Here is a 24,458-nt window from a genome sequence, read left to right as displayed (position 1 = left end):
TATCTCTGGAATGATGTAAAAACGAGCGTTCTTGCTCATTTTGCTTCGGAGAAACACGCACAACGCGACGGAAAACATGAAATTTTGCAATAATCTTGCGCCTTGACTTTAAAGCTGGATCCGCCCTTGCTCATCTCGATAGCTCAATCAGCTAACACACTAAGAGCTATAAAGTTTCCTGTAAAACTTCATTCATCAAGACCTATAAGTTTCCTCAGGTCTACTGCACTTAATATCCCAAGGGAAGGAGCCATTTTTGACGAAACTCCACCTGTTCGCCTGCTTTTGAGTGAATACCTCTTGCACGTAGCAGTAGGCACTTTAATAAAACCGGCTTCACTAAGTAATTGTAAAATGCGAAATAAATAAGCAGTGAACAGCGGCATGAAATGGTAATATGCAAAACACCGGCCAGGTAAAAATCCACATTACAATCGCGGTTATCTTAGAGCCCGCATCGGCCGTAACGATCCGAAAAGAGATTTTATTGACAAAACAACTACTCAATTAAATTAAAATACCGAAGTCATCTTGCGAGATAATTGATAGTCGAAACAAAAGAGCGCTGATGTCATCGTAAGTGATCCGCCGGCCGATCATCAATAATCGGAAGACAACCGATCATGGCTACTAAACGTTAAAGACCTAGACAAACGGAAGGGTTTTTCACTGGTACATAATTAAGGAACACAATACAACGGCCTGGTGTAGTCGAATGTAATTTATTTCACTTTTTTATACGAATTAATAGTTGTAGGAAATATCGGGCCCCAATAATTGAAGAAGCTTGATATCGAGCAGCCGTTGAGACAGTAGCATCTCGAATTACCAGCCACCTTGGACATTCTTCTGGTGTTAATAAACAGCCGAAAGTAGGCTCATTTTTAGGGTCATTTTAATATCGGTTTAAAAAAGCATTTTTAAGTTAAAGAACAAATTTATTCAAAAACTGATTGGTGAAACACACAAGGATCAGTAATAAACAGATGCGGCCCGAGTGCACATTTAGTCAGTGCACTTGGCGCTTAAGGTCGGCTTGAATTTGCGAATTACCAGAATAGCGGTAATTTCAAATGCTGTTGGTTAATGATAATAAATAAAAATTACTGGAAATTATGTGACAAATCGAAAAATCGATTTTATTTGAGTTTACCATTTTTCATTGACTGACCTGAAAATCATGACTCCATGATTTTTTACATTGTTTGTTAATTTTTGCATTACGTTCTGATAAGTAAGTACATAAGTCGGAGAAACATTAAATTATTTGCTTTTTTTGCTTCTGTTCTTCAGTCGTTTTGCTTGATTTTGATCTTGTTGAAGTTCAGTTCAACTTTTTCTTCGATTTTATAGTGCTGCTTTGAAATCCGATGTAAATTTGTAATATTTCTTTAATTTAAAAATTCGCAAAAATGGCATTGAAGTTCACATCCCTTTGATTTAAAAATATTTTATCAAAGTTTGAAATGATGAGCGATAATATTTTCCATGCAAACTGACCGAAACTAAAAAGAGGACTTCTGATGGCTTTTAAACTGAAAAAATCTATGAACTTTCAGCTTTTACTTAGAGGTAAAGATTGAGAGAAGAGCATATTTATGATTTTTTACGATCATTTTCCAGTTCCCAAAAAAATTTTTCTACATAAACAGTTTTAAGCCGCGTAATATCTTCTTCGCTAGAACTGTTATTGCAGTTTTAGTGGACGATTTTGAGTCAAATTTCTGTTATGCTTCGCTTCCCAATGAGAAAACTTCAATTTTTCACTAGCAATTGGCGATTGTTCATGGAAATTATTCAAATTCAAGCGCGGACGATATTTCATTCACCATTTAGCATGTCCATTCTTCAGTATGATACACACATTGCAGTGCTTAATTTTTTTTCTTCAAACGCCACGAAATTTACGTAGTTAAATTTCGTTAAGAATTCTCATTCCAAAACTGCAAAGCTTCCGATTTACAGGGTGTCAAAGTTTATTGAGCAGCATTTTATCGAAATATATTATTAGTGCCAAAACCGTTTGGCGTAATTTCGTTAAATTTTGCAGAATTTGAAAGTGATCAGCGCATTTTTCAGACGGTCGGGCATTTTTTCACTTTTACCAATGCGTTCGGCACAGACACGAAAAAAATGATGCCCACTGATTTTTTGCAAAACAAAATTTGTTTTCGATTCCTCGATCAATTTGATCGCGAAAATGACTGCACTTTTTTGTACCTCGTACTGTTTTGCAGTAAAAAAATAAAGGTCATGTTCAATTTAAATCTTTGTTAATTCTTAACTTAACTGGTACCCATTTTATTGTTTTTACCTACCGTTGACGAGTTTAAATTTTTTTTTTATTTAAATGAAACTAATATTTTTTTCACGTTCTTTCAAAAATAGGTTTTTTAAGCAAATGCGCCAAACTTCAGTAAACTCATTTGGACTTTAAATCTCTTTTAAGCTCTTCGCTACAGTTTTTAATATTTGTCAATCTTTCAACTTTTAACAACATTTAAAATAGAGACACATTTTTTTGTGCAGAATCGCACTTCATTTTCGTTCCTTTAATAAAAACCCTTCAAAAACATTTCAATCGTTTATTCTGCAATAAATTCGAAATAATTTAAAGACCAGAAAAAATGACTTACCAGTCGCTCTGGAAAGAATTGTTTCTTGCAATTTGTTAAAAATAAAAAAGTGCTTAAATTGTTGGATCAGTTGGCTTCAGTTTGGTCAGTTCTTTGGACAGCTCCCAAAGCTTTCCAGCTTTCGCCATGTCCGAAGCTCCCCGATTTAGCGAGTGTTCTCGACATTCCATGAAATATTTCCCACTCACGTTCTTCACTTCGTCTGAACAGGTCAAATACAACGATGTCTGGCAGCCTGAAATCAAGCAAGTGAGGGGATTTTCAACTTTCAAACTCCCAAAATCTGCCGATTTCAACTTGGCAAGCCATTTTACCTTGCTGGGGTGTTTTGAAAAAACCCTTTACTATGAGCTTCAAGGGCCAATTCAATGGGACTGGCACGTTTCTCCATATTCCGCTGTCGATTAATCCGGGGTGGAGGCAATTAGCGGTCACTCCCGTTCCTTCCAACCTCCTAGCGAGCTCCAGAGTGAAGCAAATGTTGGCATATTTGGAGGGGTAGTAAATATAAGGAGGAAACCATGAGCTGGATGGGTTGAGATTATCCAAATTCAACGACGCCAGTTGGTATAAGGACGAAGCTACCACCACTATCCTAGATGGAGCCGAGCGCTTTAGAAGATCTAAAGATAGAGATGTTAAATGAAGATGAAGAAACTTCAGTAGGGTGCATACCAATCAGCAAGTGGGTGAGCAGAAAAGGGCCAAAGTGATTGGTGGCCATGGTAAGTTCGAGTCCATCTTCAGTTTTTACCAGGTTTTTCTCTGCAGTCCCCGCATTGTGAACCAGCACATCCAAACGTTCTTCAGTGCTGATTATGGCTTCAGCAAAGCCTCTGATGGACTTTTGTGACGATAAGTCCAGCTCGCGCACTACGAGTTTGTCGTTTTTTGTTTCTTCTTGTATTTCAGCTGCAAATTTATTTCGAAATTTGCAAAGTTGCTGGTCAATAAGGCGGGATTTCAGTGGCTTACCGCGAACTTTTTCCCCATTCTCCACATTTCTGCAAGCCAATATCACTCGGGCTCCTCGCTTCGCCAGCTCCCTTGCGGTCTCTTTTCCTATGCCTCCAGTGGCTCCTGTGACTATCACCGTTTTCCCGTCCATTTTGACCGAATCTCTTTAAAAAAGAGAAATAATTAGCACTTTACTGCGTGAGAATTTAATGCAGCAAACTGGGACTAAAATTGTTTACTGATGTTTAGTCTGGTGATCGAGCAGCCAACGGTTTACTGCAATAATTACAGTTGCAGCAAGCAACGGTACAAGAGCTGGTAGATTTGAAGCTATTTCAGCACTACCGAGACCGAGCAATTATGTGTGTTTCTATTGCAAAATTCAATTGATACATCATGCAGATTTTAGTGATTAAAAGGCTTAAAAGTGCGATGTTTACCTGAATTTACTGCAAGTAACCACGTTGTAGAACTTGATGACCGACACTATAGTCACAATTCCAACAACCGCCAGAACTATGAGGGCTTGAATAATTGGCCAAAATTCGCCGAGTTCCGAAATATTCATCCTAAAACATCAGTTAAGTTACTGGCAGACGAAAGCAATATGAGTACACTTCTTCCACCTGTGCAGGCAAACATCACGATTTGCATATATCTATTGGAAACATTTATATTTTTTTGTATAATGACGCAAAAAGTAATTTTCGGAAAGTTCTTTAAAATTTAATTGGGATCGCTTGTATTGGTCAATGTTAATTGGCAAGCGGGGAAATAACGTCGGAATCACGCAGCTAAATAAGCAAAAATCAGGTTTTGTGTCGCATATTTGCTTAAATGGTCAACAAAGTACTGTTTTGCATAAAAATTAGTTGAGCGAATTGTCCTAGACTGTATTTTCTAAGATTTTTTCATTTTTGTTCTGCTACCACTTCAAAATAAATTCATACATTAAAAAAAAATGAATTCCCTTACGGAAAAACCTTGGAAAAAAAATGTGGCAAAAAATCTGATTAATTCTCCAACATCGCTAAAACACCTAAAAATTAGATGATTTTTGAAGCAATTACCTGAGCAAAGAATCATCGGACTTGTAATGTTGCAAAATTACGGCTTTTTTTTGCATAGAATTGCTGTCGTTTATTTTATTTTAAAGAAAAAGTAACTTAAGGCGAATTTTGCAAACAAGTGCGTTTTCAAAACCGAGCCATTTGCTTTCCTTTAAGAGGCCAATTTGATGCGTATTGGACATCAATCTTCCACACACAGAAAAAACGGATTTGAGAAATTAGTAGAAAAAAAAACAGTAGCGCTGGAAAACGCAGCCTTTGCCCAGATTTAAATGGGCTTTTCCTACGATCGAAGCGTTTTGGGAGTGAAAATCTGCATTTTTCTGCAATCGTGCTTGAGATTCTTTGTTTTTCGTCTGAAAGTGCGCTGTTTTCCCAAATTTCCCACTAAATAAATGATTTTTGCCACGCGATGAGGCATTTTAAGCAATTTTTGAGCGGCCACAATCATAATCCGACCAAATCTTTCTTACTAAAGAAAATTATAATTTATTTTTTGTACCGAGTGCTTCGGGCACGACACTGATTGAGGACAAAAATTGAATAATGGCATTTGTTGACTGAAATTGATAATATATTTGTATTGCTCGAAACAATCAATTGAGCTCAAAAAACGCACTTGAGCAGCTTCGATTCTTTGCGATATAACTTTGAAAAATCGAATGCCTCATGCAAAATTATGCGAAAACGCTCAAATTTCGTTTAATTTGTTGAAAATAATTTAAATTATCCTTTTTTGCAACTTGAAAACGCTGAAAACTTGAGCGTTTCCGCATCATTTTAAGTTATTTAGACTTTTGAATAAAAATCATATTACATAATGTATACAGTACATTTTACCGATCTGATATCTAGTAGGAACGTAAACACACTCACTCCCTGTTGGCTCAATTTCAAAAAACATGCAAAAAAGCCCGCTATATCTAAGAGCTCTCTTTGAATCTTAATGTTTGTTTAGTTCACTTGTATGCGAATGCTCTGTATTTGAACCAACTACTCGCTTCTGTTCAATCGATTTCTAATGAATAAATAAGGATCTTAATGAAACCTTTCATGTCTGCCTACTGTAATTTGATTAAATCCCTTAACAACTTATCATTAGGGATACTTTGCAGTTGTAGCAAAAAAATGTAACTTTAATTTTAAAACTTATTTAACATACCTACGGTTCAGAAAGCTTCTAGCTGGGTTATCGGGAACTCCTCAATTTCCTTCAGCACTTGCACTGTTTACCTAACTTTAAACCAACTTCAATAGAATGCTTAGGCGGCAGGTTGATAACCGGCAATGAAATGCTGACCTCAGCAGACAACTGCTTATTCAAGAACCGTTCCATCGTTTAACAATTTTCAGGCTTTCTCCTTGCGTACCCGCGAAGAGCTCGAAGGTCAAAAAACCTGAACTTGTCCCATATATTGTCTCGGTTTTTTTGTATAATTTATTAAAACACTACAATTTCAATTTCGCTCTTACAAGCTGAGAAATTAAGCTGGAAAAGTCGGGATAATAAATTAATATATAAGGAATGGAACTCAGAAAAATCTGCTCATTTACGAACGAACACTTTGAGTTAGAGTTTTCCTTAACATTTGCACTATTCATTTCTCCTTGAGTTTTACGTGTAAAATACATGACTTTGCAAAACCCATTAAACTATGCTAATATTCCGTTTGCACACATTACCGAAAAACCATTAAAATAACTGGTTTCCGATACAGCTTATTAATTGTTACATTTTAGGAAAGTAACCAGATAATATGGGACTTAAACCATTCGTTAATAAAGAATATAAACTTGGCTCACAATTCATAATTTTTCAACCTAAACTTTTAATTTATTGAAAAAACTGAATTGGCGTACGAGATTCCATAAGAAAGTTTTCTTTGATGGTAAATTCCGCCCAAATATTTAAACTGAAAATTACTGAAACCGCACGAACTTGCAAGATGCAGTTGCGTCATTTTTAAACTATTTGCCGCACAGCGCTGATCAATTGATTCCTCAAAATGATGATCAATTAAAACGTACACGTGTGGCGTCTAATGGATGTTGGTGACAAAAAAACCATCATCTGTTTAAACGAGAAACATATATTAAATTAAATTCCAGTTGAATGTGGCCACCATACATAACGATCTATAATTTATGTAAGTTTATGTACAACAGCGTGAAACAATCAAGCGTTTTATACATAGAAAGCCATTAGGTCTGCAACTAACTGAATATCAAGTTTACAATTATAAATACTAAATTGCTTTACGAAGCTAATAATATAAAAGATACAAAGAAATAGTTAATCAGTTCAAAATTTGAGTTTGAATAGTAAACTGGTATTCGAATCCCGAACGCAAATTTGATACTTAATGAGTAGTTAAAAGAACTAATTATGGCACTGATAAGTGGCACTTTCTAAACGGGTATTGTAACTGCGGCGATTTTTAGCAGACATTCGCACACGTTACAATCCAGCGTTTCCTTACTTAAGAGAAAATAATCCAACTAGGCCGAGTAACTCACGGGCACAACAGACGCATTGTCCTAACTTGTTTACAATGAAGATCGCCCCTTATCAGCGCCAAAAAAACCGATCAATAACTTTTGAAAAAATGGATCATAAGTGAATGGACTGAGTGTCCGAAGAGGAACCGGTTTTTGTTGGAACTGCTTCACATATTCTGGACTTCGCCTGAAAACATCGAAAAACGTTAAATCATCGCCTCTCTCCCAGACCGAAAATAGCGGAAGATTGAAGTAGGAAAGCGAGTAGACCGTTCGAATGCAACCGAATTGCCTGCGTTATTATTAATCAAAGAGCCACAACTATTGAAAAATTATAAAGATTTCCTTATCAAGAAGCCTTTACACTTATCATCCAGTTTTTCATTTCATATATGTGACAACCATCCGTGGGTTTTTTCACTTTAAACTGGCCAAACATTAAAATTTGCACTCAAAACCATCGAATAATTATATAACGAATACAATTCAAAGCTCTCAAATCACGTGCCATGAGTTACATTTTAACATATAGAAAATATGGAATTTTGAAATATTCGTTTAGTTCAAACTAAAACCAGGCCGCGTTTAAAGCCTCGCCTGGTTCCATCAATATTGAAATATAAATAAAAATATTTGAAAATATGCAACAATTCCAGTGATTTAATTTTGCCTCAATTCAATCAAAGCCGTAGCTCAAGTAATAGGTTTCCCAAACGGACACCACATTCACATACTTCTTTACAACATTCAATGTAATTAATATGGGAGCCACTTCGAAAGTTGTTCAGCTCATTTATTGGAAAACCCAATGGCTTCTTAGTCACAAGCGCATTTACCTTAATACTAATTAGAACTATGCAGGTTTCGTTTCAATAATATTGCCAGAACAACATTTAAAGTGACTATGAACTTAAATTGAAATCAAGTAAAACTTCTCTTGAATATAAGTTTATAAAAACTAACCTAGGGAGCTAGAATTTCACTTATTTTACTTTGTACATCGGGTGTCACTTTGAAGATTTACCTGTTTCATTGGTTTGGTATTTTGGCTTCCCGTGAGTAAACGGCAGGTACCTATACTTTATCATATGCTGGAATAAATTGAATATTGTTAGTTTCTAAGTGTCGGCTTTGGAAAGACCACAAGTCCTAAAAAAGTGCTTACCATAATTTGCCTTTTCATTGTTATACAGAAAAGCGTAATAAAATACATCACTAGAATTGGCCAGAAAACTGGAACATTCAAGCAGTCGAAGAAGGTACATATCAATGCAATACATGTAGTGACACTCATTGAGTACCAAAATTTGAATTCTGGCAATCTTCTAATGAATGGTCGAAACTCTTCGTTCGCTCTCATTGGCAATTCTGGACCGTTTTCTTCAGCTGAAAAGCAGCAGGAATGTCACAAAGCAATTTCTTCAGTAGTTTCGCCAGTTCTTACCATCAAAATCCAATGCTGGGTCCATTTTGGGCGTGAGAAACGATATAAATAGATTTAGATGATATATTCCTAAGGCATACGCAACGATGTACCAGCCCTGAAAGCAATGAAATAAAACGTAGCAAAGTATTTAAAAAAAAGTTTATGTGGATATTAAGCAGATTTAGTAGGAATTCACTTCAATTAACAAACAAATTTATGAAATTAAGGTTAATTTTTTGAGTAAAAACCAAAAATAAACCAGTTTGTTAGAACGACATATCAACAGCAATAAAAAAAATTGTAGATCAATGGCTCTTTTGAGTAAGATTTCACAGTTTCAGGCCCTATAAATAAAGGCTTTTACGTATTACTTTAAATAAGTGATTGAATAATCATATACCTGCGTAAGGAGAATACGAGCCAAAAAGACTATAACCAGTTTTATGCCGAAGAGCCATCGAGCTTTGACCCAAGGAACAGTTTTGTCTAGCAGGCCTTGGTAACTCTAAAACAAGAAACACGCTGGACATTGTGCAAATACCTGTGTGAGAAATACGCGAAGAACGAACAACAACAGCAGCAAGGTCGTTGATAGCCAACGACTTTGGCTGTTTGGGGCCCATTTGTCTAAGACAGCTTGGTGTATCTGTTTCAGTAAAATGTTGTTAAATTCGAAGATAACTACATGCAGTCAATATCTTCCAAAGCTCATTGCTGTTGAGATAAAGTAAATTGCAGTATACGTACTGCAATGGTAAGAAAATTGGGTGCTTTGTCTTTCGCTCAGGGTAAAAGCAACAAACTTGGGTATTAATACACTGCAAATAATTGTGCACTTAAAAGATACATTTTGGTAATTATACATACACTATCATGAACTACACATTAAGCATTAAAAAACAAGGATAATAAAACAAAATTAAGACACATAAGTGCAACTGAAAAATCAACATGTGATGCAGACAAGGCCCTTTTCCTATCGGGGGCAAAAGCAATTAACTAGACAAGTAAACCACTATCATGTTCAGATACTGAGATAACTTAGAATTTGGGGAAACATGACTTAACACAAAATTCGTCCATTGGACTTAGCGAGCACTGAAATCTCGATCTGCGGTGAATCTGGAAATTTAATTAATTCCCTACTTAAATCCTAATACAATGTGGTTTAAAACCTGCAATTAATGTGATTTATTAATGTCTCTAATGACTTACCTGTGATAATCGGGTATATATTTGGGAAATATTACTTTTACTCCTTTTACTGGAGCCCGAGTCAAGATTTCCTGCCATGCTTCACTACCAAAAAAAGCGCTTTAAATCGGGGTTAAATCAGACTTTGATTCTAGTGGAACATCTTCAGCAACTTACCTATTTATTTAACTTAATACGTTTAACAAAAATACTCTTTTAAGTTTCTAGTTTACAAAATTGCTTCAGAAGTCCTTCATTTTGGACACGTCTATCAAGGAAATTAAGACAATGTGAAGATAGTACTATGATAGATAACAGAAGAAGAATTGCCAGACACTAATTGATTAGGCGCGGCTGCTAATAAGCGATATTATTAGAAAATCTGTGATTATTCTGCTAAAGTTTAAGTTTTAATTTCACACAATTAAAGAAAAAATGCATTTTGCCACATTTAATAATATTACTGACGCGAGTATGCGACCATTTTAATTGTTTTCATTGAAAAGTAGATAGCAAATTTATATTTTTTTCAAAATGAGAAAAATGCGCAAATTCCATACCAACTTTAAATTAACACTGAAAAACTTCCATATATTTTTTGCAATTTTTATTGTTTATTGCCTTATTAGAGGATAGCACGTTAAAACGCTGCGAGTGATCCTGGCGAAACCATTTAGATTTCGGGCTCTTTTATGCAATTTTAAAAATTTAAGCAAATTGTTTTTTCTCAACGAATTGTGCTAGGGAGTTTCAGAGGCTGGGGTCTGTCCGAATAATTGTATTTTTATTGTTTCTCGCCATTTTATTCAATTTAAATCTACAGGTTAATAAGGCAGTTTCCAATCTACAACCTCTGTGATCTGTGGTCTTAATTCACCGACACCACCAAAGTCAGCTGTCTAGTTCTGCTGTCAACCACAGGCTGTCAACATTAACAAATTTGTCCATTATTTTATCAAACAAAAAAATCGCTTAAAACAGTCGAAATGGATACTTATGAAAGTGTTGTGCTAGTGAAACCAGAAGTTTATGTGTTCAATGTTCCGCCCAGACTTTCAAATCGCGGTTATCGGTAAGGATGTTGAAAAAATCCCATTTCCACCCACTTCCTTTCAAGTCGTGTCCTCAAAACTTTGGTAGTTTTGCGCCTAAAATTACCCGTAATTTGTTCGCTGTAGTGCTGCGGACTGGAACCTGGGCGAGCCCGAATGGACCGGCCGAATGCGCTTGATTTCCAAAGGAAATACGCTGTCCATTAAGCTCGAGGACAAAAACACTGGGGAACTTTTTGCAAGGTGCCCCATTGAATCTTATCCAGGAGTGGCGATAGAATCAGTCACCGATTCTTCAAGATATTTCGTTTTAAGAATACAGGATGATAATGGTGAGGGTTGCTAGATAACTTTCGTGTAATTACGTTGACATACGTTAGACCTGTTTTTACTGAGAAATTCTATTGTCTATGCACAGAACCAGCAGGTATACAACATTTTGTTAAGGTGTTTTGGTATGTTGTTTGACTGGAAGCTTTAAATTGTCTCATTACAATAGACACATTTAACGACGTTAAAAGCTCCATTAAAAACTCCAATTTTCAACCCCCTGGATCTAGAAGTTGAGCTGTAAAGCTGCAGATTGCCGGATAGAGCATTAAAATAATTTTTTTTTATATAAAGCATCAATTTAGAAATGTCTAGGTTTCACGCAAAATGCAAAAAATTTAAATTGATGCGAATTTCAAAATCGCTTGTAGCCTTTGGCTCATATTTGGAGAACCTGCTGAGCTGTAAAGCTGCAATTGTCAATGCACATCGAGCATTAAAATACGCACTTAATGAGTAGATTACGAGTAAACATGTTTCTAGTTACTTTCGTGGGTTCTAACACCTCTTTATCTTATTTTACCATTTGAGCATTGAATCACCCTGTGTATCGCAATTACGACCTTCATTGTATTGTTCACTGCATAGACAGTGATAAGGTTTTTTTGTGTACTAAATATATGGAATATTTACTAAGTGGGTGGATAAACATCTCCTGTTATCCGGTTTTCATATGTTTACATCAGTGTATATGTTGGCTCATTTTTTCATTGGCTTGTTTATTAAATTTCAGCATTGAGAACAGCTTACATTGGAATAGGATTTGGCGATCGATCCGATTCCTTTGACTTGAATGTCGCGCTTCAAGACCATTTCAAGTGGGTGAAGAAAGAGAAGCAGATAAGTGAGGAACCCAGTGCGCCTTCGTTGGATTTGGGATTTAAGGAAGGAGAAACAATCAAGATTAACATGAAAATTACTGTAAGTGATGAGGGTAATTGGCCGTTTGTAGAACCACATATTAATTGATTTTTTGATTGCAGAAAAAAGACGGCGAAGGAAACTCAAAGTCAAAGAACAAAACTGGAGGTCCAGCTGGTTTAGGGCTGTTGCCTCCGCCGCCAAGTGGAAAATTGCCAGTTCCTTCAGGCAGTTCTCCTGCAGGTTCTCCAGCTCATGCACCCAAACCAGAGGCGGTTCCTTCTGCAGATACATGGGGAGAGTTTACATCTGCTCAAACAAGGTTAGTGATTTTTTTCTTCCCGCCGCCTTTTAAGCGGTGCAATATAATAAAAACGTGTATTTTCTAGTACATCAACGCAACCTCAATCGAGTCCCAATACCAACTGGGTACAATTTTAGTTCGTATTCACGTGATAATTTGTATGATTGTTTGTTTGTATGTAGGACAGAGCTAGCAAGTTATATCGTTTTGCGTTATCATTTATATTGAAGTTAACTATTTTAATATTTTATGGACTTATGATTAAGGACTACTTGGTAAGTTCACAGCAGTATTTTCGGTCTGATAGTAAATTTTAAAGGCGAAGGTTTTTGATAGATTTGAGTATTAAAGCTGGCAAATTGTTTTGTTATTGGGGGATTTTAGCTCTCTTTAAGCTGTTGTGGGGATATTCCTCGATCTATTATTAAAAATACATTCCGTTTGTATCAGGGCTGTACTTGATATACTTTATTTTTATTCCCGAATAATGATTTATGTGCTGTCCTAATGTCAGAGCTATTTACTTTATAAAAATTTTATTTTTAATTACTTAACGTACTTGGTACTTGAAAGGGGGTTACAAATGGGTTAAAGATTCATTTTTGCATGTCTGGCAAGTACCGTTTTTGAGACACGTTGTTACTTATCAGTGGTTAATTGTTGAGATTACTTTCTTCTCTTACAGTTGTTTCTTGCAATTATTTAGCACTCGATTATCATCGAGGACCGGATAGGTTTTAAGTGTGTAATTAGTGTATATTTATTACGTGGAATAAGCTGAATTATCTTTGCGAATGTACTGTATAATAATATTCCAGTTACTTTCCATTCTAACTGTTAAATAACTAGTAAGGTCACGTATCAAATTCTTAAGCCACATTTTACTGTAAAAAAACTAGCAAATTTGAAATAACGATTTAATCCAGTATCGTAGTCGCAAAGGAGACCATGTACTTAGTTGCGTTCAAGGGTTTTTCAGATATTCATGATATAAGTTATATGATAGGGTAAGGTATAAAAGCAAGTCTTAAGGAGTATGTTAACAATAAAGCAGTTTGTTTAGAAAAACTCTTACGGCGTAGAATTATACTTTTGAGTAAATATAACAGAACCAGTTTTATTGTTTCCCTGCAAAAATTTAAAATAAAAACACTTCTTTAATCAGTCGAGTAGTGCAAAAAAATCGAGCATATTTCATGATAGAAAAATGAACGTTTGTACAATAGCAATACTAATTTGAGATAATCAATGCATGGTTTTTTTATTTGCGACTTTTCCAGTGTACTAATTGATTTTAAATAGTTCGTATTTGCTGTCGCAGGTTAAACTGTTAAAACGGTTAAAAAGTTCAGCAGTTAAAGTCAAAGACTGATAGTGAAAAAATAATTTATTCTATACAAAATACATATATATTTACAGTGCTAGCTAAAATAGTTGATTTCAACGTGAGCTACTTTGCTTGAATTGGGAATTTCAGTCTTGTTACGAAATACCATTTAATAACAAATCATCTTTGTTTAAAACTCGTAAGTTGTAAATCTCCATTATCCAACGCTAAAACTACTGAGCTAGTGAATGAACCACAGCGAAACAGTTTATATTTAGTTCTTCAAGTTGATACTTTCATCCTTTCTCATCTAGCGCTATACATCTCGATTTATCGGTGTATATTTTGGGGTGATTTCGCAAACGATTCTTAGCCAATTCCTAATTAGGCCCCTATTGTGGGGCCTTAGTCGGTTAAGTCCCAGGCATAACTTGGATGACAATGGGAGCTTGACCCAGTCTTTTAATGGGATCCCGACTGAAATCAAGAACATTTGCTGCATCAATATCAGCCATAGAAGTATCGCTATCAGTATGCTGTAAACCGCTGAGACAAAGGACAAGCCTAATCTGAAACGGAAATAGTTTTAATCCGGATTAATGCTAAAAATGATTGAGGCTTACTCAAATTGAAAATACACATCTGAGCAGTCGTCTGGCAATAGAATAGTTTTGAAGAACTCGTACGGATGGCAGACGGAAGTGAGTGTTAAATTCGAGCTGTACAATAAAGCAGCAATAGCGAAAAATAACGACAACAAGAACAAGCAGTGGTTGTGCCTGCTGATGCAGCAATCAAACCTGTGGGGAAATACTTATTTGATTTAATTTTAATGCAACACTCAACACTTACCAAACGCAGTGATGGTCTTTGTCAGGGATTTTACAGTCGCATATTTTACACGCATAGAAGCCTTCTATGCTTTTCCCATTAAAAGAGAGTTGGCTCTCATCGTCCAAAGCAGCGATTAGCTGATTCGCTCTCAGTTTCATCAAATACAGACACATAATGAACCCGAAAATCAGCACACTAAGTGCAATGTTCTCCTCAACTAAAATCTCCAAAAACGGAATAACGACAAACTCGAAAATAAAATAGAGCAAGACGATCGAAGTGACTGTCCAAACGAAAAAGAACTTTGTCTTCGGAATGGTTCTGACGAAAAAGTTTGATATCAGTAGAATGAAAACGCCAATGGTGGTAAAGGAAAACGCAGTCCACCAGAGGGATAATGAGGACACTAGAAACACAAGGGGCAAAATTATTACTGGCAGAAGTGAGTCAAAGGACACTTGGATGGCGCCGCCAATCCAAGGCACTCTTAGGCGGTCCCTCATGGTGTTGGTCAGTCCAGTTTTGTTTTGATCTGATACTTTTTTTCCTTTCACTAAGCTGCAACAGAAACAAAAAACCCTTAGTGTTTTATTAAATTGTATTCATAGAGAGGAGTTTAGATAGCACAACGGAATGTTATCATGTTGCAGGGCCAAATATTTACAATATAAAATTAGGTTTATTTTGTAGAGTAAGTTACATAATAAGTGGGCATCTAAAGGAACTTAGCTCATTATTTAAGCACCCACAGTATGTATGTAAACGATAAGTGGTAGATTGATCACTTACTTATCAACAGCTTCATCTAAGTCAACACAGTTACACAAGCAGGCTAAAATGTGGTTTCTTTCATTTGATAGATCGTAGTATTCACAGCAACATAGATCGTCTGTATCGCCGTTTTTCATAATTTTGTTCGAATCACTAAGAAATTTGATAATAATAATAACAACATATTACTCAGACCTAACCTCAATCGAGTGCGAGCGTCATTTTAAAAGTCACATTTTCGTGCGTCGGTCGGGCTGGAAAGGAAGAAAAGACGCGAGCTACTGTCCGCGACATAACCTAAACTGTCAGTGTTCTTAAAAAGTTTGACCTTGTGCAGTGATTTTTATAAGTGTTCCTGTATTTGTTATTAAAAAAAGTGCCTACATATAACATGGTTGTCGAGAAAAACAGCAGCAGCTCTAGCTCTAGCTTAGAGCAGTTTGTGCTGTTAGCCAAGTCAACAAAAGGGGCCGCTTGCACCGAGTTAGTGAAGCAGGCTCTGGAAGCGCCAGGAGTTTATGTGTTTGGAGAACTTCTCGATAATCCCAACATTACCGAAGTAAGTTGGCAGTTCTAACGATTGGGGCGGTGAAACACATAATTTTTGCCCGCTAGTTGGCTGATACTCACAGTGTCTACTTCAACACCTTGAATCTGTTTGCGTATGGCACTTACAAAGACTACACGAATAATCAGCAGAACTTCATCGAGCTAACTCCCGGCCAGAAAAAGAAGCTGCATCATTTAACCATTGTCACGTTGGCTACCAAGTCGAAAGTAAGTGAATCCGACGGTTTCCATGTCACATGCAAACGGTGCAATAATTTTAGTGCATCCCGTATGAACGGCTACTGCAGGAGCTCGAAATCAAGAATGTAAGAGATTTGGAAGACCTGATCATTGAAGCTATTTATGCAGGTCAGATGACTATTTATTACTGAGCGTTTTGCACAAAAAACTACTTACAGATATCATACACGGAAAGCTTGACCAAAAAAACAGCCAGCTTGAAATAGATTATGCGATCGGCAGAGACATTCGTCCAGAAGATGTTAAAGTAATCATCAACTGCTTGCAAGACTGGTCTGCTGCCTGTGATAAAGTGCTTGACAGCGTGGAGATGCAAATCCATCGGGCTAACACTGAGAAGAACAGCGCCATGTTACGGCAGATTGATATCGAGCAAGAGGTGCATTTTTTGCTCAATGAAACTGATGATTCACTGTTAAAAAACTCGTATTCTTGCGCAGATTGTCAACATCAAAAAAACCCTCAAGACTCAGCTTATGGAAAGATCTGATGTTACTGACGAAGTTATGGCGGTGGACAGCAGGGAGGCAACACCCAGTGGCGACAAGGGAAAGAAGGCCCAAAAAGTTAGCAAAGGTAAACACGCCACTAAGTTCTGGTCGAAATCTTAAAAACTTATTTCACTCCGTTCTATGAGAAAATTGCTGTTATTGCTTATTGTTATTCATGATGTTAAGAGCAGATTAGCAGTAAAGTCGAACTCCAGACTAGATGATTCAATTTAATAGCATACGTTTTTTTAGTTTGAAAGCAAATGAAATTATCAAGTTGTGGCAGGATATAGAACCTTGTACGTTAATTAATATATTTTTCAAACATTTCCGTTTGCCCGTTAAAAGCCCTGTTATTTTTCTAGGTGTAAAGGTACTGCGTTGAGTCGTTGGGGATATGTTGTGCCTGCAAAGACATTTTCACTCATTAATTCACGATTTTGTTAATCTTATGTTCTTTTAATAAATTGATTAGATTAGTGCTTTTTATTCTCATCAATGGTATTTTTCTTTGTTCAGCTCTAGTTCCCTTTAGTTCTCATCGGCGCACATCTTGTTCATGTTTTCGCTGGGTTTGATTTTTTGTGATAGCGTGTTTGGGCTAGTTGTAGTTTCATAAGTTTTTTTCTTGTGTAAAAACTTGTGTTTTCTGCCGATAGCCCCACTAGTGCCTAACACCGAATACACGTTTAATTAATTAACAATTAAGTTGAGTTTATTGATCAAGTAAACATCGTCCCCAAAATAAAATCACTTGTATATTTTTATTGAGTATCGGTTTTAAAACATTTAGCGAAACAGGTACACTCTTTCCATTTTACACAATGTCGTTATCTAACACTTATTTATTTATTTATTTGGAACTAAGCAAAATATTCCTCATTGTTGATGTACAAAATACGTTGCCCAGTTCGTGAGCTGACATTATTTAATATCTTTGGGCTCAATCAAAGATAAGTGAAATGCCACATGAGTACTTAACATATCGAAGATTTTATCGTGTAACTTACTATATTATTCACAACACAGTACAACCTGTACTTACTTTTTATGTGCTTGGTTGGTACACAAAAACATTTATTTTGCGCGATTGAGTGACTACTTGTGGATGGAAATGTTTTTCAGAGTGGGCTTTTTCCAGTAATCAACCGGATCCTTTATGAATCATGTGTGAAATAAGTGTTTTTGTAAAACCTATTCACAGATATTTTAAACTTAATGCTATATATTTGCTACAATTTGTATAGTACATTCATAAAATTACATTGTTTGTAACCCCTTTTTGTTACATTGCTTCTTCACTCTAAGCACATATTTACATTTATTTTTTTATATATAAACGTCTTTTGTTCGTACTTATGCAAAAATCATTAATTGAAACTGATGTAATGCTGAACTCGTGACTCAAATAAATTTAATCGGTCATATTTTTTCAGCGCCATAAAAACTTAAATGTACCCTGTTAGGCCCTTTTGTATTCGCTAACGGTTCAATAGAGTTTCGTTGATTCTTTACTAAAGTTTTGGTTTCTTTTCGACATCATTATCGGTTGCTCGTTGTCTACAAATTTATTATCAATATTTTTTAGATACTTTGTTTGAACCACCAGGTCGTTAATGCTAAATTGGTGTCTTCATATCTACAAGGTGTTCAGAGACTAGTGGCAAATATCCAAAAAATTGGTCAAATTGCCTTCTAAATTTCGCCTTTAAAGTCAAGGAATCTATCGAATATGTTTTTTTTATAATTTACTGTTTGCCATGAATAAAACTCTAAACCTTTTGCTGTTTTATTTTTACGTATCTGTTTCAACGAGAGACTGGAACAGCTGCAAAACATGCAAATAGTTTGCCATTAGTTTGTAAATACCATGTGCATGGATGTTTTGGGGTGTTTGGCCAAATGGCAAAACCAAAAGGGGTAGTTTCAGCTTGAAAATCAGGCCAAAGTTAATATAACCAATCACTAGCTTTAAATATTAAAGGTAATCACGTTTGAACTTTGTCTGCATATTTGTTGCAGAAAAAATACACATTTCCAGTTAATTGCATGATGAAAACAGCTTAAATTACATCATACACTGTACAAAACTGAATGAAACGTTAACTCTTATCTTACATTAGGCAAAAATAGTATGCTTTGTCGCAAATGTGAAAACGTTTTGCTTTGAATGAATAAATAAACCGGCTGAAATCTCCTACATAACATGGTAAACTCTTACTTACGTATAAAACATCTTAGAATTGTAAAGTCTTATGCTCCTAAACCTGTATCGGATTTCTTCTGGACCTTAAACTGGAAGACCTGCTGGCTGGCTCTTGCTATAAAGTCAGATCCTTTATCTGGGCCGGGATTGGGCCGTTGATGTTGCAGTTATTGTTGATTTTCCCCAGATTATCTAAAGAACACCCATTCAGATTGTTCATACTAGAAGCTGGACTGGTTTGGGTGCTGGCGTCTTTGCACTTGTTTTTTTCGTTGACTATATCTAGAGAATCTAAACAAAAGTGCTCTGAGTGTCGCAGTTTTGCTTAGATTGTAGACTTACTGGATTGATCTACTGGACTAACGGCCTTTTGGATTTTTTGGTTTTGGTCGCATGTAGCTGCAGTTACAACCACAGCTGCCATCATGCTTCCGGATCCAGCTGTTGCGGAGCTTTGGTTGATCGCACTGTATCGCATGGGCATCATGCTTTGTCTGATGTTGCGTTCAGGATGTATGAGAATAATGTAGAGCTGGAAACAGTCATTTTTATTAATTATTTTTTTTAATTCGGCCATTCTCCACGTAATATGCCAGCACAGGATTATTGCTGTAATTAATTTAGTTTTATTTAGCGTTCCGTTTTTCCTTCATGTCCGCTCTCTGGATACACTTTTGAATTTATTATTCTTCCTCGTAAGCAAGTCGCAGTTATTAATTGACGGTTTTAAGTCCCATTGTTATTATGCATAATTATGTTTTGAGATTAGGAGTTCCAGAAAAACATGTTTTATGCTAAAAAAGCTCTACTGCAAGCGGGAAGCGCATTAGAGCTCCCATAGTCGAAAAAAACTCACGGGACTTTTTTCAGCTCGTTATATTGAAACTTAGCCTAGCTACATACCTTTGGAGTAAACAGACAAGCTATTGTAACAGTAGCTGATAGGCTAATGGTAACTGACATGCTAGTAACTCTTAAGGCCACATGGTTTGCGGTTCCAAAGTAAAGTGGAACGAATGCGAGCCAGATTATGCAAGTGGTGTACATGGTGAAACCTGCAACAATGAGACGATTTAGCTATTCAGTGCCCAAAAATCTGTTTCTGGGTTTCTGTATGTTTAAAAATCTTCTTGCTTAAGTTATTTTCCAACAAAGTCGCTTTCCAAACTAAGTTTCCTTGTTCGTGTTTTAATTTACCTGAAAAGGGAAGAATTCGAACAATTTTGTACCCGAAGAGTCCACAGGGATAATTTAATTTACTCTCAAAAAGAGATAAAATAACGACATTTAGTGTTTTCCATTCTTCGAGTCGTTTCCGTGAAATAAAGTGTGTGCCAAATTAATTTGTAGCGTATTGATGAAATGAACGGCTTAGACAACCCGACAGAAATTGATTGCAGGCCTTTTGTTGTCTGAAACAATACTATCAAGAAATCCAGCCCACCCTCGAAACTCTCGCTTTTTGGGCGAAGTGCTTAGCTTAATTAGTGTATATTTTACATAAACAGGACAATGTATTATTGTAGGCGAAGGGTTTTGTTATGCTAAGTTGGGTTTTAGAGCACATGGGGTACACCCGAATCATTCTACCCCCTAAATCAGCATGGGAGCAGACGATTACGTTCACAATATACTTGGTTATTAATATGTGCCCATGTAATTTAATATAGATAGTATTATAAACTTACTGCAAGCAGACGACTTACCAATGTGCTTGGACTCATTGAAGGCTTCCGGAATCTTCCTGGTGAGAACAGCATAGACAGTACAAATGACTATCAGGACTATTGGATATGTAAACGCAATCATGTAAGAAGCGTCTATGTAGGATGAACAGACCAGAAGATTATCTTCTCGCGTTGGATAGTGATGGATGGCTCGAGACGGAGATATTATCATCCATATGACATTGATGATGACCTGTAAAGTATGGAATTTGTGAAGGAAAAAATCAACTTTCCAGTTAATCCTTCAAGAGAATTGGGATACAAAGCCATTGGGAGGAGACAAAACTCGCTGCGAATGAGAATGCAACAATCTGAATATCTGAACTAACGCACACTAAATCAGAGAGAAAAAATACTGCGGCATTTTTTGTCGCCAAAATTCGCTGATGGATGAAGATCGATTTCCAGAATGACCCAGACAAGGTAGAGATTTGCGCTACAAATTCGTGCAGTGACAAAGCGTTTTTTAATACAAAACGTAACCGAAGGAAAATCAGAGAACAACAGCGAACAAACTTAATGGAGGTCGGAGAGAGTCTTTCAACGAAAAACCCGCCACTTGGAAGGACTACGAGTTCACGTCTTTTCCATTAGCAATAGTGTTTGATCCCGAAAAAAATGCCCGTCCATATTTTGAGCATTTCCCATACAAATTACTGGATGTTTGAACACAGTCAAAATGTCCCGAAGATTATGGGGAGAATTGAACTGTTACTTTGAAAAGCGTTAAAAACATAGCTAGCGAAAAAAGCCAGAATTTTGAATTCATCAGCAGTTAGGTTTTGTTGAAGATGAAAGCCACTCGTGCTTGCGAAACGTCCTTTTTAGCCCAAAAAACCCCAGTTTTACTGTTGATATGAAATGCGATTTCTGTTGAAATCAACTTTCATAGACGCCCTGTATATAAACGGAAAAAGGCAAAAAAGCGCCGACCGTATTTAGGTAGTTCAAGTGGGAAAACCCGATTTATTCAATCCGCCTTACAACCGCAATAGACGAACCGATGATTTATATTCAGCAAACACACGCACGTTGTGCAAATAAACGGCCGAAACGGTTCTCTCCTCCATACATCAATGGCACCATAATTGAATGGAAAAAATGGAAAGCAAAGAGCAAAATTGATCAAGTCGGTTCGAATAGATGAAAGTAAATTTTATTCGATTACATACCTGTATGGCTACGAGGCCCGCGCAAATAATAAGCTGCGACCTGGGGGATATGTAATTAAGCGTTCCGGCAGTTTTTTTTCCAGCTTTGAAAATGCGAGCGATTCGATTGGTTTTAGTCAGCAGGGCTGCGTAGACCACGGTGAAACAGAAACCAGCACTAAACCTGAAAGGAAAAAAATATTCGTTTTTAGTTTTAAATTGTTTCATTTGTACTTTTTATTGCATTTTTATAAAACCCAGTTGCTATAAGTCAAAGTTCTCTGCTAATTTTTCGGATGATTCTGTCAAATGTTCGCTTTTTTACTCCTCTGGCTTCGCTTCCTGCGTAATAAGTTGTCTTTTTCGATCTGGCAGACATTTCTGGCGTCTTGCAGAACCTTTTCAAACTCGTAATAAATTTGATTTTAATTCAATGGCTTTTTTCGTTCGTTTCTTGTTTTTTCACGTTTCGTGTTTTTCCTTTTGTTGATCTTCTCTTTGGTTCAATTTTTTTTAAATCAATAATTTTTAAATTAAGAAAAATCTTACTGTCCATCTGTGTCACTTTCTGAGGTACCTAAAGAGCTTATTCACTCGTTTTTTTTATTTTTTTTAATCTGTTTAATTGTTAAACACAAACGTTGATAGTCGGGAACAATTTGTTGAACGTAAATGAGCAGTTCTTCGATTTCGTCTTGGAAAAGTACCAGCTTTTGGTAATTTATCTCCTTTAAGCGCGTATTATGCACCTTTTGCTTTATAATTCCTTATTTAGACTTTTTTCGAACAATTTGAACGGTTTTTCATATTCAACTCTATTTTCCCAAAGTTACAACCGATTTGCAACAATCTGAATGGGGGTTTTATTAGTTCCATCCAACATTCCATTTTTTGCTTTTGTACGGCAAATTTTGGTTCACTTTTTTAAAATTGTATATTTTTCCTTTTGTCGTATTTAGCATTTTTGCAAGTTAATTAATTGTAAGCACAAATGTGGATTATCAGGAACAGTTTTTCTTCAGTTTGTCAGATCGTATCGTTTGATTTTCGTTTTGTTTCTCCTCTTAAGCGTCTGTTATGTACTTTAGCTTCATAATTTTTTTATAAGGGTCTACGAACCATTTGAATATTTTTGGATCATATTGCACAAAACAAATTCGCGGTTTATTTGGCGCAAAAAGGCTCGTTTTCTTCATATTGAGCTCTATTTTCCCCATTTTGGAGGTATTCCTTACCCAAAATCACTACAGATTTGCATTAAACGCAATGAGTTTTTATTGGGTTTTTCGTTCCTCTATTTTGTCTTTTCCTGATTCTTTCTATGTTATATTTTCAAATTATAAATAAACTCGTATTGTCCACCTTTGCCATTTTTTTGTCATCTCTCAATAATTTATTAATTAGTTACTGACTTATTTTTTCAAACGTCGATTTTCAAGAAGGTTTTTTCTCGATCGTATATGAACAGTTTGATCCGTTCGCTTCTCGATCTAAACGTTTCATTCAAGCTGACGGTCGACCACAAGCGACGATACTTTGGAATATTTTTTTGCGAACGTAAAGCGTGTGTCTTATGTGAACTTTATTATTTTTTATATGGACTTTTTACGGGCGACTTCAAGGTTTTTTTCAGTCGGAAAAAAGTTCTTCGATATCAGTCGGTGTGTCACAATTTAATCAAAATTGCAAACTCCACAAAACATTTTTCGTTATCGGTTTTCCCAGTACTTCCGGTTTCTTATTGTTCTTTGTTGGCAATTTTTCATTGATTCCAAGCTAATTTTTCTTGAGAGCAAATCGAGTGGCTGCATCTTTTGATGTGCCTTTTAAGCTTCTTTAACCTGCTGGTTTTTACTTATTTTTTCAAACGTCGGTTTTCAGAAATGTTTTTCCTCGCACGTAAATGCACAGTTTAATTCATTCGCTTCTCATTAGATTTTCCTTGGTTTTGTAGTGGAAACGAAGTGATTTTCATTCGAGTGTTTTATTTAAGTGAATTTTATGATTTTTTATATGGACTTTTTACGGGCGACTTGAAGGGTTTTTCAGTCGCAAAAAGTTTTTCGATAGCAGTCGGTGTGTTTCGCAATTTTAAAGAACTCACGAAACATTTTTCTTTATTGTCATCCTAAACGATTTCCCAGTTTTGCTTTTTTCTTCGTTTTTCTCTCTTCTTTCTTTTGGCAAATTTTCATTTATTCCACGCTAATTTTTCCATGTGCCTTTTAAGCTTCTGCTGGTTTTACAAATGAAAATCTGAACAGTTCGGGGATATTTTTGCATAAAAAGCACATATTTTCCAGCCGATTGTTGTGGCTTCGATATAGTACTGTTTGTGTCATGTTCCTTTAGCCTTAAGCTTCTAATCTGCTTTTGCCGGCTCGAAGTTGGAATTTTAGGGCGATTATAGAACGCACGGCTTCAACTGGAAGTTTCTTATACATTAAAAAAGCGAGTTTTATTAGAAAGGGGAATCTGAAAATATCAGATTTTATCATAATCATAATTGTATATACTTTCCTGACTGTGTTTCAATTCCAAATCAAAATTAATTCCTGGGTTTCAGTCATTTATTGTCTTTATTTATCAATTAAAATACGTTTCGGTGTATATTTCCACCATCATCAGTTTTTCTAAAATAACATAGTTAAAAAAAAAATTCATTAATTTAAAAAACAATCCACAGTTACAATACATCACAATTGCAACACTTTGAAACATTCTAAAATTAATTAGGCCTAACAGGTGATTAGTCAGGACAATCAAATTTGGGAAGAGACTAGAATTCTTTGTTCAGATACTTAAATATTTT

General features: G+C 35.9%; 7 protein-coding genes across 14 annotated transcripts in view; 2 read left to right on the top strand and 5 right to left on the bottom strand.

Annotated features, from left to right (window-relative positions):
- LOC109545596 (homeotic protein empty spiracles) overlaps positions 1 to 24,458 on the bottom strand; it is a 124,973-nt gene that overhangs the window by 55,440 nt on the left and 45,075 nt on the right. The window lies entirely within an intron of this gene.
- Positions 2,572 to 6,011, bottom strand: LOC109545532 (retinol dehydrogenase 14). 3 transcript variants are annotated; one of them, XM_019916289.2, is made up of 6 exons: positions 5,826 to 6,011; positions 4,034 to 4,162; positions 3,612 to 3,757; positions 3,312 to 3,548; positions 2,951 to 3,259; positions 2,572 to 2,871 (listed from the first exon to the last, which is right to left on the bottom strand). In XM_019916289.2, the coding sequence occupies exons 2-6, from the start codon at positions 4,159 to 4,161 to the stop codon at positions 2,690 to 2,692; spliced, it is 1,002 nt and encodes a 333-aa protein (XP_019771848.1). In that variant the 5' UTR covers position 4,162; positions 5,826 to 6,011; the 3' UTR covers positions 2,572 to 2,689. The 3 variants fall into 3 exon arrangements, with proteins under 3 accessions (XP_019771848.1, XP_019771849.1, XP_019771850.1); XM_019916290.2 differs by having other exon boundaries at positions 5,830 to 6,011; XM_019916291.2 differs by lacking the exon at positions 5,826 to 6,011 and adding an exon at positions 4,220 to 4,237.
- Positions 6,734 to 10,091, bottom strand: LOC109545531 (protein RER1). Of its 3 annotated transcripts, none has more exons than XM_019916287.2 (7): positions 9,960 to 10,091; positions 9,804 to 9,902; positions 9,130 to 9,234; positions 8,607 to 8,703; positions 8,328 to 8,548; positions 8,187 to 8,253; positions 6,734 to 7,349 (listed from the first exon to the last, which is right to left on the bottom strand). In XM_019916287.2, the coding sequence occupies exons 2-7, from the start codon at positions 9,879 to 9,881 to the stop codon at positions 7,330 to 7,332; spliced, it is 588 nt and encodes a 195-aa protein (XP_019771846.2). In that variant the 5' UTR covers positions 9,882 to 9,902; positions 9,960 to 10,091; the 3' UTR covers positions 6,734 to 7,329. The 3 variants fall into 3 exon arrangements, with proteins under 3 accessions (XP_019771846.2, XP_019771845.2, XP_019771844.2); XM_019916286.2 differs by lacking the exon at positions 9,130 to 9,234 and adding an exon at positions 8,989 to 9,093 and having other exon boundaries at positions 9,804 to 9,887; positions 9,960 to 10,088; XM_019916285.2 differs by lacking the exon at positions 9,130 to 9,234 and adding an exon at positions 8,989 to 9,093 and having other exon boundaries at positions 9,960 to 10,087.
- Positions 10,667 to 13,435, top strand: LOC109545575 (NECAP-like protein CG9132). Its single transcript, XM_019916347.2, has 5 exons — positions 10,667 to 10,854; positions 10,961 to 11,166; positions 11,898 to 12,085; positions 12,148 to 12,347; positions 12,415 to 13,435. Exons 1-5 carry the CDS (start codon positions 10,769 to 10,771, stop codon positions 12,464 to 12,466), a joined length of 732 nt encoding a protein of 243 aa, XP_019771906.1. The 5' UTR covers positions 10,667 to 10,768; the 3' UTR covers positions 12,467 to 13,435.
- LOC109545536 (palmitoyltransferase ZDHHC23) lies at positions 13,704 to 17,654 on the bottom strand. 2 transcript variants are annotated; one of them, XM_019916296.2, is made up of 4 exons: positions 17,608 to 17,654; positions 14,509 to 15,048; positions 14,280 to 14,456; positions 13,704 to 14,225 (listed from the first exon to the last, which is right to left on the bottom strand). In XM_019916296.2, exons 1-4 carry the CDS (start codon positions 17,637 to 17,639, stop codon positions 13,973 to 13,975), a joined length of 1,002 nt encoding a protein of 333 aa, XP_019771855.2. In that variant the 5' UTR covers positions 17,640 to 17,654; the 3' UTR covers positions 13,704 to 13,972. The 2 variants fall into 2 exon arrangements, with proteins under 2 accessions (XP_019771855.2, XP_019771854.2); XM_019916295.2 differs by lacking the exon at positions 17,608 to 17,654 and adding an exon at positions 15,280 to 15,500.
- Positions 15,408 to 18,344, top strand: LOC109545538 (COP9 signalosome complex subunit 7b). Of its 3 annotated transcripts, none has more exons than XM_019916298.2 (6): positions 15,408 to 15,820; positions 15,877 to 16,038; positions 16,092 to 16,179; positions 16,230 to 16,450; positions 16,512 to 16,647; positions 18,151 to 18,344. In XM_019916298.2, exons 1-6 carry the CDS (start codon positions 15,653 to 15,655, stop codon positions 18,177 to 18,179), a joined length of 804 nt encoding a protein of 267 aa, XP_019771857.1. In that variant the 5' UTR covers positions 15,408 to 15,652; the 3' UTR covers positions 18,180 to 18,344. The 3 variants fall into 3 exon arrangements, with proteins under 3 accessions (XP_019771857.1, XP_019771856.1, XP_019771858.1); XM_019916299.2 differs by lacking the exon at positions 18,151 to 18,344 and adding an exon at positions 16,928 to 17,061 and having other exon boundaries at positions 15,409 to 15,820; XM_019916297.2 differs by lacking the exon at positions 18,151 to 18,344 and having other exon boundaries at positions 16,512 to 17,061.
- Positions 18,339 to 24,458, bottom strand: part of LOC109545398 (metabotropic glutamate receptor) — a gene marked incomplete in the record, with an annotated part of 25,212 nt that continues 19,092 nt past the window's right edge. The window contains 5 exon segments of the mRNA XM_048666832.1: positions 18,339 to 19,059; positions 19,111 to 19,300; positions 19,672 to 19,823; positions 20,475 to 20,688; positions 21,668 to 21,830. Coding sequence (XP_048522789.1) covers positions 18,884 to 19,059; positions 19,111 to 19,300; positions 19,672 to 19,823; positions 20,475 to 20,688; positions 21,668 to 21,830 — 895 coding nt within the window.

This window comes from Dendroctonus ponderosae, unplaced genomic scaffold (genome assembly GCF_020466585.1).
Source record: "Dendroctonus ponderosae isolate FM_Combo_2020 unplaced genomic scaffold, Dpon_F_20191213v2 Dpon_F_20191213_5, whole genome shotgun sequence".
Lineage (NCBI taxonomy): Eukaryota > Metazoa > Arthropoda > Insecta > Coleoptera > Curculionidae > Dendroctonus > Dendroctonus ponderosae.
This window is presented reverse-complemented; position numbering and strand designations above follow the sequence as displayed.

Coding starts and splice junctions, on each gene's coding strand:
- LOC109545575 (XM_019916347.2), top strand. CDS start 10,769: ATGGATACTTATGAAAGTGTTGTGCTAGTGAAACCAGAAGTTTATGTG. Junction 10,855..10,960: donor CTTTCAAATCGCGGTTATCG/GTAAGGATGTTG, acceptor TGTTCGCTGTAG/TGCTGCGGACTGGAACCTGG. Junction 12,348..12,414: donor TTTACATCTGCTCAAACAAG/GTTAGTGATTTT, acceptor TGTATTTTCTAG/TACATCAACGCAACCTCAAT.
- LOC109545536 (XM_019916295.2), bottom strand. CDS start 15,398: ATGAAAAACGGCGATACAGACGATCTATGTTGCTGTGAATACTACGAT. Junction 15,049..15,279: donor TTAGATGAAGCTGTTGATAA/GTAAGTGATCAA, acceptor TTTCTGTTGCAG/CTTAGTGAAAGGAAAAAAAG. Junction 14,457..14,508: donor AAAGACCATCACTGCGTTTG/GTAAGTGTTGAG, acceptor ATTTCCCCACAG/GTTTGATTGCTGCATCAGCA.
- LOC109545538 (XM_019916297.2), top strand. CDS start 15,653: ATGGTTGTCGAGAAAAACAGCAGCAGCTCTAGCTCTAGCTTAGAGCAG. Junction 16,039..16,091: donor CGTTGGCTACCAAGTCGAAA/GTAAGTGAATCC, acceptor CAATAATTTTAG/TGCATCCCGTATGAACGGCT. Junction 16,180..16,229: donor CATTGAAGCTATTTATGCAG/GTCAGATGACTA, acceptor AACTACTTACAG/ATATCATACACGGAAAGCTT.
- LOC109545532 (XM_019916289.2), bottom strand. CDS start 4,161: ATGAATATTTCGGAACTCGGCGAATTTTGGCCAATTATTCAAGCCCTC. Junction 3,758..4,033: donor GTTACTTGCAGTAAATTCAG/GTAAACATCGCA, acceptor TCTTTTTTAAAG/AGATTCGGTCAAAATGGACG. Junction 3,549..3,611: donor GAATGGGGAAAAAGTTCGCG/GTAAGCCACTGA, acceptor ATAAATTTGCAG/CTGAAATACAAGAAGAAACA.
- LOC109545531 (XM_019916287.2), bottom strand. CDS start 9,881: ATGGCAGGAAATCTTGACTCGGGCTCCAGTAAAAGGAGTAAAAGTAAT. Junction 9,235..9,803: donor TATATACCCGATTATCACAG/GTAAGTCATTAG, acceptor TTACTGAAACAG/ATACACCAAGCTGTCTTAGA. Junction 8,704..9,129: donor TTCGCGTATTTCTCACACAG/GTATTTGCACAA, acceptor CATTGCTTTCAG/GGCTGGTACATCGTTGCGTA.